Raw genomic sequence first — 12,445 nt, forward strand, 5'->3', positions numbered from 1 at the left:
GTCACCAGCTCAACATTTCTTGGAGCTTTGCAAAAAAAAAAAAAAAAGGGGGGGGGGGGGAAGAAAGGGGCAGGGGGAGAGACAGACAGAGAGACACACACAGAGAGAGAGAGAGAGAGAGAGAGAGAGAGTTAAAACTGTCCCTGGTGTGCTTTTCCAAAAACACAATGTCCATTCACAGTCCTTTCCAATGGTGTTTTGTTTAGCAGATGCCAACTGAGAAACAAAAACAGGAAAAGTCTCTCTTCACTGCTGGACAAAGTTTTGTATCTGGTTATAGTCCAAGAGTTCAAACATCAGGTCTCAATTGTTGCAGATTTGAATTTTTTCCTTTTCCTTTCCTTTTTTTATTTTCTTTTATACTTTTTTTAAAAAATGACATTCCACCCTTGTGAGCTTCAACTCAAGTTTTAAAATGGTGCTTTGGCAGCAACATCTTGGTGAAATGCACCTGTCATTTCAGGATCCACAGCATAACTAATTGCAAAGTGCTCTCTATACATCAAAATACAAGGGATTCCCTGGACACCTGGGAAGGGAACCCAGCAGGTTTTAAAGTGCACTCTGGTGTCCAAAACACTAGGACCGTTCGGCTGAATTCTGGGAAGGGCTGGGTTCTGTCCCCTCCTCTGTGCTGCTGTCCAAGTCCTGCTCCAGTACCGTCTCATCTTCATCCAGCTGTTGACTAGTGAAGTTATTGAGTTCAAGAAACCCACTGGGCTCTACCACCACATTGGAGCTGGAGTGACAAGGAATGGAATACTGAGGGATGGTCTGTAACAGAAGATACACATGACAAAGTTTTAACTGCTGCAACAGCCCAGGGGGTGGGGTGGGGTAGGGGTCTTGAGGAGTAAAGACTGAAGAAATGGTAGCCTCAATACGAAGTTAGATGATCAATGTTTTTCAAAGGCATTTCCTACAGGTTATCAATCAAGGCAGCATGGTATGGCAAAGAAGACATCTACTCTGATGGTCTCATTCTATACATGAAGAAATTGAGACCTACAGAGGGGAAATGCCTCACCTGCCATACAATGAGGTGATGGTAGAGACATACTAGAGGAGATGTTCTCCAAGATCCTTTCCAGGGCTCAAATTATACTTTATACTTTATATATATGTGTGTGCATGATGTTAAGAGCATCAAATCTTAAAACTGAGGACAGAGTTTACTATGTTGAACTAATGAACTAAATGCAAATAACCTTGAAAAAATACTACTGTGATAGCATACTGAGACATAATGCCTTAGCTGACTCTTTTAGCTCATATTTATTGATAACAGTTCTTAAAAGTCAAAATGCCAAACCTGAAATAATGCAGACTGCTACTGTGAGGAACCAGAGATAATTTATGATATAAGAAATTATATATTAGATATAAGTAACTCAACATATTCAAGAGTTAGTTCTGCTTTATTTTATCATTCTCCGTGGCCAAAGACGCTGGAAAATGTCTAGTCCTGGAGAATTATCATTTGCCTAGGAGTCTGGCTATCCTACTAACTCCATGCAGGAACTTACAAAGGCTAACTCCTGTCTCAGGGTCTCAGTTATCCCATATATTAAATCAGGTGATTGTGCTAGCTTAATTAGAAGGCCCTTTAAAGTACTATACTATTATTTATGTTCAGAATGCCTACATTTTCATAAGATGGCAATATTTCCTTTTTAAACTTTTAAAATGCTATTTTTTCTAAATATGTAGTAATACCACATATTGTCTAAGTAGCACTCTCAAATGAAAAAATATATGTAAAGCATTTTGCAAATCTTAGAATACTATAAAAATACCAGCTATTATTATTATTCCCTTAGAGAAAGAAAAGTATTTTGATAAATACCTTTCATTAATCCTTTTACTGGACCTTTTACTGAATTCTAAATTGGCAATTCTACTGCTTACAGAGAATATAAGTAGGTGCCACCAATATCCCTGTGAAAACTGAAGTCAACTCATGGATTGGTTAAGAGTTGAAAGGGACTTCAGAGATCATCCAGTTAAACCATTCCTTTTAAAGGTGAGCAGACAGAGGAGCCAAGTGGGGAAAGGACTTGCCCAGTATGAACAGCAGGGCAGGAGCAGTGCCAGAATTAAAGTCCGACTCTCAACTCCAAGCACAGTCCTCTTTCCACATCTGCTATTACAGAAGGGTGCAGATAGTGTAGATAATTCAAATCACTTCTATCTAGTTTTAGAAAAAATTATGAGTCTTGTTTCCTTCGTGATCCATTTGCCCACTTGGTTACATTTTTCTTGAGCTAACATTAGTTAGTACTCTCACAAATGGTGGACAGAAGGGAACAGATCAGAAGAACAGTAAGCAGCAGGGGAAGGATTAAAATTACAATGTCATCATAGAGGATAACCCAGAGTGAGTGATTATGTCTGCCTTTACTCTAAAACCTTAATTAACCAGAATCCATTTAACCCAATCTTTAACTGAGACACTCCTAGACTCTGACCTACTCCATGCCTTCTAAGAACAATGGCTTTGGAGGTAGAGGACCTGGATTCAAATATCAGCTCTGCCACTTACTGATTTGGCTTCCCCTTTCTGAGATTTCATGAGTTTCCTCATTTGTAAAATGATCACTAAGGTCTCTTTCAATCTTAAATCCAATGAACCAATGCACCCTTGGTATTCTAGTTTAAGAACCAGAAAGTTGCAAATCAAAAGAAAACAAAAAGTAATATCAAGAATTCAGATTGCTTCCTCCCATCTCCACCTATACATATACTCCCCCCACACACACTTTCTCTCACAGACAGACACACACACCCCTGTACATCTTCAGTCATCTCTATTTCTCTTAAATCTGCCATCACTGTACAAAAACAAATGATGTCTAAAGCAAAGAAACTGCCAACATTGCCATCCAAGAATAATATTCATTAGCCTATGCTTACCAGGTCAGGAAATAGAGTGAAGATATAGTGGAAGCTATTCCAACAATGAGAAATAAAACAAAAATATTGTGTGGTTAGCCCTAAGGTATAACAGAAAATTATATGAGTTAAAACTGGGGTCCAATCAAAGGAGATAGCCCAGAATGGGGAAGGGACTCAAAACCATCTCACGTGAGAAACAGCTAAAGGAACTAAAGGATTCGTCAGAAGACAACCTGGAGGTGGGCAAAGGAGATAACATATAACAGTTGTCTTCACAGGTCTGACAGGCTGTTCTAGGGTAGAGCAGATGCATTCTGGTAAGAGCCAGAGGACTATGAGCAAGAGAAGCTGTTCCAGGGACAGGGGTTTTAGCTCCAGAGAAGAAGGAACATTCTAATGACAGCAGCTAGCCAAAAAAGTACTAGCTACCTTGAGAGGCAGCGTCTCATCACAGATCATATCACAGGTAGCATCTAGTCCATCATGAAGGTGTTCACGCTAAAGTTAAAGGATCAACAGTCAAGAAAATTGTAAAACAACCATGCATTGGTAAAGAATTAGACTAGATAGTAGTCTATCTACTACTAAGGTAGTTTCTGATTCTGGGATTCTAGAATCCTATTCATCCATTCACCAAATCAGTTAAATGAAGTTTTTGCTGCATAATGACATGTAAAATGGACAAGGATAAGAGTAGTGGTTCAAGTAGGGAACAACTTGAAAAATGCACATAATCTAGCTCTCATGAAAAAGAATTGGGGACCACCTAAAAGGGCCCTAGAGACCAGGACTCTTTTGGTTGATGTTAGTGCCAACTTGCTGAAGTGACAGCAGGCAGGTGTGGTGGCTGAGTATCTAATCACATCAAAGAGTCCTGAACTTCCAAGAGTACTGAGGCAATTAGGCAACAGCTACAAATATTTTTGATCCTCTTCAAAGAAAATGGTACCATCTTTACTGTCATCCTAAAACCAGTCATCACATAAATTTTTTTAAAAAAACACCTTTCTCCTTGTTACCATAGATTTAAAAGGTAGCCCTGCAACTTCCTAATACACACGTACAGCCACTCTTCCCAGCATTCCCAGACTTTCTCAGTTTCCTGCCAACTCTTACCTGGATAATAATTTCTGCAGGGCTCTCTTCAGCTTTCTTTTGGCCTATATTCTGAATACGTATGAACTGGCCTGTTGTAGGTACTCCTGGTGCTTCAGTTTTCCGTGTTAAAGATGGGCCAACAGCAGAAGGACTTGAACAGGACTCTCTACATTTCTGTTGCTGGGGAGTGGTAGTCGCCAGCCCTACTGCCACCACCTGGGTAGAGGGCGACGAGTCTGCTTCACCAGGGAGTTTATTAGTGGCAATAGCCTTGTTGGGGGAATCCACTACCATCTGTTCTACATTTGTGTCAATCTGAGCTTCCATCATAGACATTTTCAAAATGTCTGAGACTGCTGTCTTCTCAGAAGCCTGCATGGGAGATATGCCTGCCACTGGCACTGCCAGCTTAGGCACAGAATTGCCACCAGTTATCTTTGTAACAGTGGGAGGCTGCCGCCCCTCAAAGGTTATCTTTGTAACAGAGGATCCTTGAGTTATAACTGGCTGCTCCACCTGAAAATCAAATTTGGGTTTTGTGTGTTACAGCTAGGTCTCTTTGATTTAAACCTAATCAATATCACCTGGACAAAATAAACAGTTGTGACACTAGGAAGACAGTTTGAAGCTCAGTGTTTTAAATAAGGATAACATTCTTTTAAAGGAGGCTGGAGAAGGAGGAAGGGGTTGAAATACCCCTTGGACAGTCAGTCAAGATTCCTAGCAAGAAAAAGTCATAGCAGCCTCGTTTTCCTTTGGGATTTACACCCCCACATGGAACACTATTGTCCCCTTTCAAAATAATCTCATATATGTTTATGTATGTGTACATTTTTGCCTTTTCAAAAAGGGCAGGAGAGTTCATTTTTCATTTTGCCTTTTTTAAAAAAGATAAATAGATAAATCATTCCAAAGTCACTGATTTTCCTCAGTCTATTTTTTTGATTGCCCATACATAAGATTGTGTTTCTGCAAAATAAGGAGACAAATTTAAGTAGATGGTGATGTAAACTACAAAGGAAGACGTACAATGGAGATCCTTAGGAGACTGCAGTATACTCAGCTTTATTGCCACAGAAATAAAAATTTATGGGCACGAAAATGAATAATATTTTATACCTAAAAAACAAAAATAAAAATAATTAGGGACATGGATGCCATGCACTGTTGGACAATGTTGAAGTAATTTCATAAAAAAAAAAACAACCAAAAAACAAAAACAAAAACTGAAAAAATCAAGTTCTGTGAGCTACCAATTTTTTTTCTTCCTATATTAATGAGTACATTTCTTTCCTACTTCCAACCTCCGGGCAGGACAAGTATTACCAGCGCAATGAGGTTGTGCGTTTTTTTTTTCCTCTTGCCAGGAGAAAGCCCCTCTACCATGCCTGGGCCGTGCGTGATGTTTTCATTTTTTCCTTGAAAGAGCAGGCTAACTTTGCATGCTATCAATATTCTGTTACCTGGCTCGCCGGCTGTTTCTCGGAAGCTGCGGGGAGCTGCAGGGGGCCCTGAGGGGGCGGGGGCTGGGGCTGCACGTAGATTTTTGGCTGATTCGGTGCCTGCTGGAGTTTGGGGAGCTGCTGCTGCTGCTGCTGTGTGGTTTTCACGGCCAGAACTTGTACTACAGTCTGTTGGGGCTGCGCCATTAGCGTGGGCAGCTGCCTTTCTTTGGCCCCTGCGTGATGCTGGGCGTGCTGTACCTCGGCCTTGATCTGTGCTTGCTCTGGCTGAAGGGGGGTGAGTTTTTGGTGTCTAATGGAAAGCTGGGGCATCTGTGGGAGTTTATGCTGGAGCTGATCGGCCTGCAGGTGGATAGTCTGCTTCTGTTTGGTCTGGAAGCACTGAAGGGTTTTCACTTGCAGCTGAGTCGGCTCCAGTTGGGGCTTCTGTGGTTTGGGGGCTTGTGACTGAGTCAGAGCCGATCTGTAAAACAGACCTGTCTGAGGGTCTAAAGTGTCCATCTCTTCCACCTCCCCTTCCTCAGTTCCAAGCTCCTCACTGTGTTTGGTAAAAGCTGTATGACTGCTTAATGCCTAGGGGGGAGGGAGAAGAACACATTAGAAGCAACAAAAACACCTGCATTGCCCCATCTTCAACTTCAAATGAGCATGATGTCATTGTTAGGGAGGCTTCCACTGCTGGTGCAGACAGCAACACATTAGCAGCCTTACTGGGCTGTTCTATGAGTTGTTATGGCCAAAAAGATTCACCTTCTGCTGGTCAATCCTCTGGTGAAGAGCCTTTAGGCTTATTTCTCCAGCAACAGACACAGGATGTCAATGGGCTCATACTCAAAAGCTTTTCCAGCTTGGTGAGAACCTGCCAGAGCCTGAAGGCCAGTGGCCTCATCTCTGAGAACCCAAGAACCCGTGTACCCTTTTTAGAGACACAGCAAAATCCTTTTGTACAAGTTGCATTACTACAAAACCTAAAAGCCCTCAAATTAATGAGTTAAGAGAGTCACTCACAATTTATCCAAGATTTGAGATCTTCAGAAGTCAGAAAATGTTCCCTCAAAAAAGGTATGACTTTAGAAGGAAATTGTCCCAGTTACATCAGAAGAATCATAATTTCTGCTGGGATCAGCCTATTCTCTTTACTTCAAGGTAAATCCCTTACTATATTTAACTGAAATATATCTCTTTGCCAGTGTGAAATTGGGCAAGTCTTTGGGACGCCATATTTTAGAAGGACAGTGAGAAGCTGGAGACTGTAGATGATCAGGGTGGTGAGGAAACTGGCAATTATGCCCTAGGATCAGCTGGAGAACCTGGGACTGTTTAGTATGGAAAAAAGAAAACTAGTAAGGAGGGCATGAGGGCTGTCTTCAAGCATTTTAAGGGTTGTCATGGAGAAAAGGGATTCGATTTGTTCCGTTTAGCCCCAGAGGGCAGAAATAGGAAAAATAAGTAGAAGTTGCAGAGAGACAGATTTAGGATTGATGTAAGGAAAACCTTACAATAATCAGAGCTATTTTAATGTATGATAGGTTGCCTCAAGATGTAGTGGGTTTCACCAAGCAGAGGTTCGATACCAACTGGTCAGGGATGTTGTAGAAGGTATGACTATTCAAGCAAGACCTACGCTAGACAATCTCTGAGGCTCATTGCAACTCTGTGATTTTGTGACTTTCCCTTTCTGAGGCTTCTCCCTCCTCTGCAAAAAGGGAGGGTTGGACTAAAGGGTTTCTAAGATCCATCTCAGCACTGACGTTAATCTAGGAATTATATGTTGTTATCACTTTGACAATACAGTTTCAAGTCCAAGGCTGCTTCTTTATTTCTTCTAAAGTCGTTTATTTACTCTTTCCTTCTCTGGGGCAGCTTATTTTCAATTATGATAAGCTACAGCAGGCAATGCTCTCATTCTGTGATTCTAATAAGAAGACATCTACCAAGATCTTGCATTCAGGTCAGAACAATGGATGTTGCAGTAGAGGCCACCAATGCCAGGCAGCACAATGTAGTAAAACAAAGCAATGGATTTGAAATGAGGAAACTTTGTTCTGAATGCTTACTAAGAAACTCTTAGACAAATCAATTCCCCTCTCTGAGCCTCAGTTTCCTCATCTGAAAGTGGGGATAATAATTCCTGGAGTATCAACCTCAAGGATCAGAGAAAATAAAGAACTTTGTAAACAATAAAGTATGTCAATTATTTTTTTGAGAGTTAATTTATCATTCAAATAAAAATGGAATATTTCATCTGAAAAACGTTGACATTCCTAATCAGTCCCTCCTTTCCTTGATTTTGAGTCACTTCTTCCCTGATGGTCACATGACTGCGCTTGACAATGCTTTTTGTATTTAAAAGACTGAGTCTCCCTGTCTTGCCCAAGTGAGATGGTCAGCTACTTATCACGTACCTCCTTCCAGCATCAATCTGCACAAGAGCCCTAACTTGCTCCAATTCTGATCTGGGCTGGATCACCTCTATTTACACAACCCTGCAGTCCCTCACTCTTGGGAGCTCACTATATTGTTGCTAGATCTAGCGCAGTGACAAGACTGACCAGCCCAGCACAGTGCAGCTCAGAACTCCTAAGCTAAAAACATCTACCAGTCTCAGCCTCTCTGCTAGGTAGCTAGGATGACAAGCACATGCCACCTTGGTATCATAAGGATTAACTGCTGATTAAAGAAACTGCTAGACTATCAGACAAACCAAATGCAATTATGTTTTAGAACTTTACTCACCTCTAAGTTCCCTAACAGTAAAATAAATAAAAGTTATTAGTCTAATCATCAGAGTGGGCTTCATGAAAACAAGCAAGATTTAATGAGACAGCAACAGTGCTTTAAAATATGAGAGCTTATTGCTAGTCAGAGAATATTCTTAATCTATCAATTATTTTCAGGTATTTATCTTCAGGAAAGTCAACTCTTCCATCACTCCTCCCTTATGAAAGGAATACATTCAATGAGTTATAGACATCACTGAATCATTTATACTTTCAAAATAGAATGACAGATGTAAAGATATAGAAAGGTTGTAGGATCATAGATCTAGAGCTGAAAAGGATCTAAGAGGTCATCTTGTCCTGTTTCCCCACCTCCCCAATCATAAGCCCCAACAACATCCCTAACAGGATGCTTCTATTTGTTAGCTTCCAATAATAAGACATTTACTACCCCATGAGTCAGCCTATTCCAATTTTGCACAGTTCTAATTATTAAGAAGTTTTCCCTTACAATGACCTGCCCTCCAACCTTCAAACACTGCTCCTAGTGCTACTTTCCTGGGCTAAGTAGAGTAAGTTGATCCCTCTTTCAGAAAACAACTTCTCAGATATCTGAAGACAGTGATCATAAAAGCAGGATGAAATCTTAAAACAGGGAAGGATTAGTTGTAGATGGGATGGAAGAGAAGGAATAAGGGGGTAGTTACAACCTGCTGCATGATGTGGGTAATGGCGCCTGTAGATGATGCAGGGATGGACTTGACCACCACCGAAGTCTGTGTAGCTGTTTGAGACTGGGCCACATGCTGAAGCAGAGTCCGCTGGGGCTGGGAGGACTGCTGATGGGGCTGGGAACGATGGCTAACTGCAAATACAGTAGGCAATGGTATTTCTTCAGAAATAACCACAGTATCTGAAATCACTAGTAGTTTTAAGCAAATGTACATGAGATTACATGGCAAAAGAAAGAAGGCTCTCAGTGTTCTTAGCCTGGGAGAATAGATGTTTGAATGATCATTCCTCCTTTTCTCCAATGAGGCTTATTCCATTCATCTTATTGAGAACATTGGTCCCATATTGCTAAGCATTTGCTAAACAGAAAGTTTCCAAGACTAGTGTGGAGCTACATGGGCTTTAACTTCCTCAACACTCATTCCAAATTTAACTCCAAAATAGTTGGAAGTTTTTCAAAGGTGATTGCAGTGTAGCATTGCTTGGCATTCTCAGAGCTCTTAAAGAAGTGAGATGTCATCATAGAGCAGTGGAGAGAACAGTGAACTTAAAGAGTCAGATCTGGTTTTTAGATACAGGATCAGAGAGGGTTTAGATCTGAAATGGACCTCAGAGATCACCTTATCCAAGCCCCTCATTTTACAGAGGGGGAAACAGAACTCCAGGGAAGGGAAGTAATTTGCCCAAGGCCACAAAGGGAATAAGTGAAAGAGCTAGGATTCCAACCCAGACCCTCGGGTTCCCAACCTTGGGCTCTTTTCAGAGTCCTGGCTCACCCACTTAACCAATGAAGTGGCCTAGACCTGTCACTTAGTGTCTTGGAGCCTCAGTTTCCTCCCCTAGAGAGGACAGGAGTAACTAATGATGCCTGCCCTGAATCCTTTAAAGAGTTGTTGTGAGGAGCAAATGAGAAAATGGGTATTAAAGAACTCTGGAAACTAGAAGGCAGTAATACACAAACAGAGAGAAATAAATGAGATGTGAAATAGCAGAAAATGAACTGTTCTTTCTTCTGACCCAGATAAATCTCATTTGAAAATATAGGTTAAAGAAAAGAAGTTTGTTAAAGCAGCAGTAGGAATAAGTTAACAGCTCACATCAAAAGATGTTAATTTATTTTCTTTTATCAGTTTTGATTCAAAATTTTGAAAATGACTGGCAATAAATATCTGAGGCCTGCTTTTCTAAAGGATTTTAGAAATGTTTCACAAAGTATGGGAAAAGTACTCTGAATTAGCCAGGAGACAGAATGGACCAAGTATGAGCTATGGAATTTCTGTACAGCAAAAGCCCATAATTTTTTCTACCTCATCTGTATTCTGATTGTTGGATTGCCCAGATGACTATCTATTTTGTGTGTGTGTGTGTGTGTGTGTGTGCGTGTGCGTGTGTGCGTGTGTGCATGCGCGCACACATACAAATTTAGAAGTACTGGTTTTATTCTTAGAATGGTCATGCTGGTATATCTAGGAGGGAGATAAACATAAAGGAAATTAATGTAGAAAATCCCAATCTTATGACATTAAGATTGAAACCTGAAACCCCTTCAGGATTCCAGCACAATGAAAACAGAGTTAATCTATCCTTATTAGACATTCCATATGTATTCAGGTATATGTTTTACATCACTGACATTCAAAACTTATACCATATAAGATAAAATTGTTAGCCTACAGGATTACTGCTCTTATATTCCTAATTTTAATAAACATAACAGAATTTTGCTATATTTCATTGTGCTGTACACATATTTTTAAACTTATGTAATTTAACCCAAACTGTCACAGCCATATATACTCAACCTAAACTAAACATCTGGGTTAGAGTTCACATAAAAACAAAAATTCTTCTAGAATACTACTAGAGAGGAAATATCACACATGATGTTAAAATAAGCAGCCTACCCTAATGAAATTCTCTAATGAAACATCAGGAGACATTAAAAGAAATGGGAAAAATCAGAGTATGCTTCTGATAAAATTAATAATATGGAATGCATGTCTGTGTTTTCATAGCAATTAGTTTATTTAAAACTCTTTGATTAATAAAAAAAATTTTGATTTAACAAGTCTCTAAAATTGGGGTTGTAACCACAGTGATCATCATCCAAATAAAAGTTAACCCCCTCTAAAATAACTCTTTGTGTACGTGTGGCAGGGGAGACAAAGAGTATCAGTACCAATGGCCATGAAGTACACAGAAGCAGATAAAGAGAGGCAGCTTAGTGTAGTGGCAATGGCACTAGATTCAAAGTTCTTTAGAAGAATTGGTTTTTAATCCTGGCATTGATCACTTGTTAGCTGGGTGACATGGGCAAATCATTTCCCCTCTCGGTGCTTCAGGGTCTCCTCTGTATCCAACAGAGTATTTGAAAAGAAAGACTCACGTAAACCTTAAGTGCTACAGAAACGTGAGCTAATACAAGAAGCCCAGTGGAAAATCAGACACCTGAGGACCTGGTGGATTCCAGTCCTGACATTACTAGCTACGTGAAAATGAGAGCTAATACTTATAGAATACTTTAAAATTTGCAGAGCGCTTTCACAGATGTTAACTCACTGAATCCTCACAACTTTGGGAGGAAGGTGCTATTATTGTCCCTATTTTAGAACTGAGGCACATGAGGCAGACAGAGGTTAAGTGACTTGCCTACAGCCACACAGTTAAAAAAGTTTGAGTCAGGATTTAAATTCGAGTCTTTCTGACTTCAGGTTCAGAATTTTATTTTCTACATCACCCAGCTGCCTCAAAAGACTATTAACTTCTCTAAGCCTCAGATGCCTCATTTGTAAAAATGTGCTAACAACCTCACAATGTTGTTGTATGGAAAGTGTTTTGTAAATGTTAAGCATGACATAAACGTGAGCTAACATTATATAAATTTAAACTACTACCATTACTGCTATATGCTTTTAGTTTACAACAAATTTTACTTTGGCCATGATTGAGGAAGAAAGGGAAAGTAAAAAAGACTACAGCATGGAAATAAGATGAAGAAATGATAATGATCACTGAGCCACGTAGATGGCTTAATCCCTTCATTAATATTCATTTATTAAACAGCTACTGTATCTAGCCACCGCGATGACTGCTTCTTTACACGTCCCTTATCTTCTCATGAACAATGCTCATTTTTGAAAACGTCTTCTATTTTTTTACTCACAGTACGTCCGGCCTCACTTTATCATTTATTATTTTATTCTACCTCTATCCAAAGTAGATACATTGTATTCATTTAAAGTATCTGCTCTAACAACTTTTCATCTATAATGGCACTACAGAGAGAGGCATACCACTTACCTAGAAGGGGAAAAGCAACCTCTGTTCCCTCATCAGTGCGTTCTGAAAAGGATAAAGAAAAACAAAGTCATAGGTCTTTTCCATCTTTACTATTATGTCCTCTAGTCCATCCCCAAGCAGTCAATATTGATCCCCAAGCATGCCTGCTACTGCTTTCTCAAGTCTTCTGCTAAATGTCTCCAAAGAGCAGGCTTTAAAAAAAACAAAACATCTTTTCCTTTATGATTAGCCTATACT

The 12,445-nt window shown here is 40.0% G+C and overlaps 1 protein-coding gene across 8 annotated transcripts in view; it reads right to left on the reverse strand.

Moving 5' to 3' along the window:
• Nucleotides 1-323: 323 nt before the first annotated feature.
• Nucleotides 324-12,445, reverse strand: part of EMSY (EMSY transcriptional repressor, BRCA2 interacting) — an 89,646-nt gene continuing 77,524 nt past the window's right edge. For 5 of the 8 annotated variants that reach the window (XM_072610795.1, XM_072610787.1, XM_072610791.1 and 2 more), the window contains 6 exons: nucleotides 12,209-12,250; nucleotides 8,887-9,041; nucleotides 5,457-6,029; nucleotides 4,012-4,509; nucleotides 3,325-3,393; nucleotides 324-774 (listed from right to left, as the gene is read on the reverse strand). In XM_072610795.1, the coding sequence (XP_072466896.1) occupies nucleotides 580-774; nucleotides 3,325-3,393; nucleotides 4,012-4,509; nucleotides 5,457-6,029; nucleotides 8,887-9,041; nucleotides 12,209-12,250 (1,532 nt within the window). In that variant the 3' untranslated portion in view covers nucleotides 324-579. The remainder of the gene's footprint in view (nucleotides 775-3,324; nucleotides 3,394-4,011; nucleotides 4,510-5,456; nucleotides 6,030-8,886; nucleotides 9,042-12,208; nucleotides 12,251-12,445) is intronic. The other 3 variants (XM_072610792.1, XM_072610794.1, XM_072610793.1) reach the window with 1 other exon arrangement.

Source organism: Notamacropus eugenii, chromosome 5 (genome assembly GCF_028372415.1).
Source record: "Notamacropus eugenii isolate mMacEug1 chromosome 5, mMacEug1.pri_v2, whole genome shotgun sequence".
NCBI classification, from domain to species: domain Eukaryota; kingdom Metazoa; phylum Chordata; class Mammalia; order Diprotodontia; family Macropodidae; genus Notamacropus; species Notamacropus eugenii.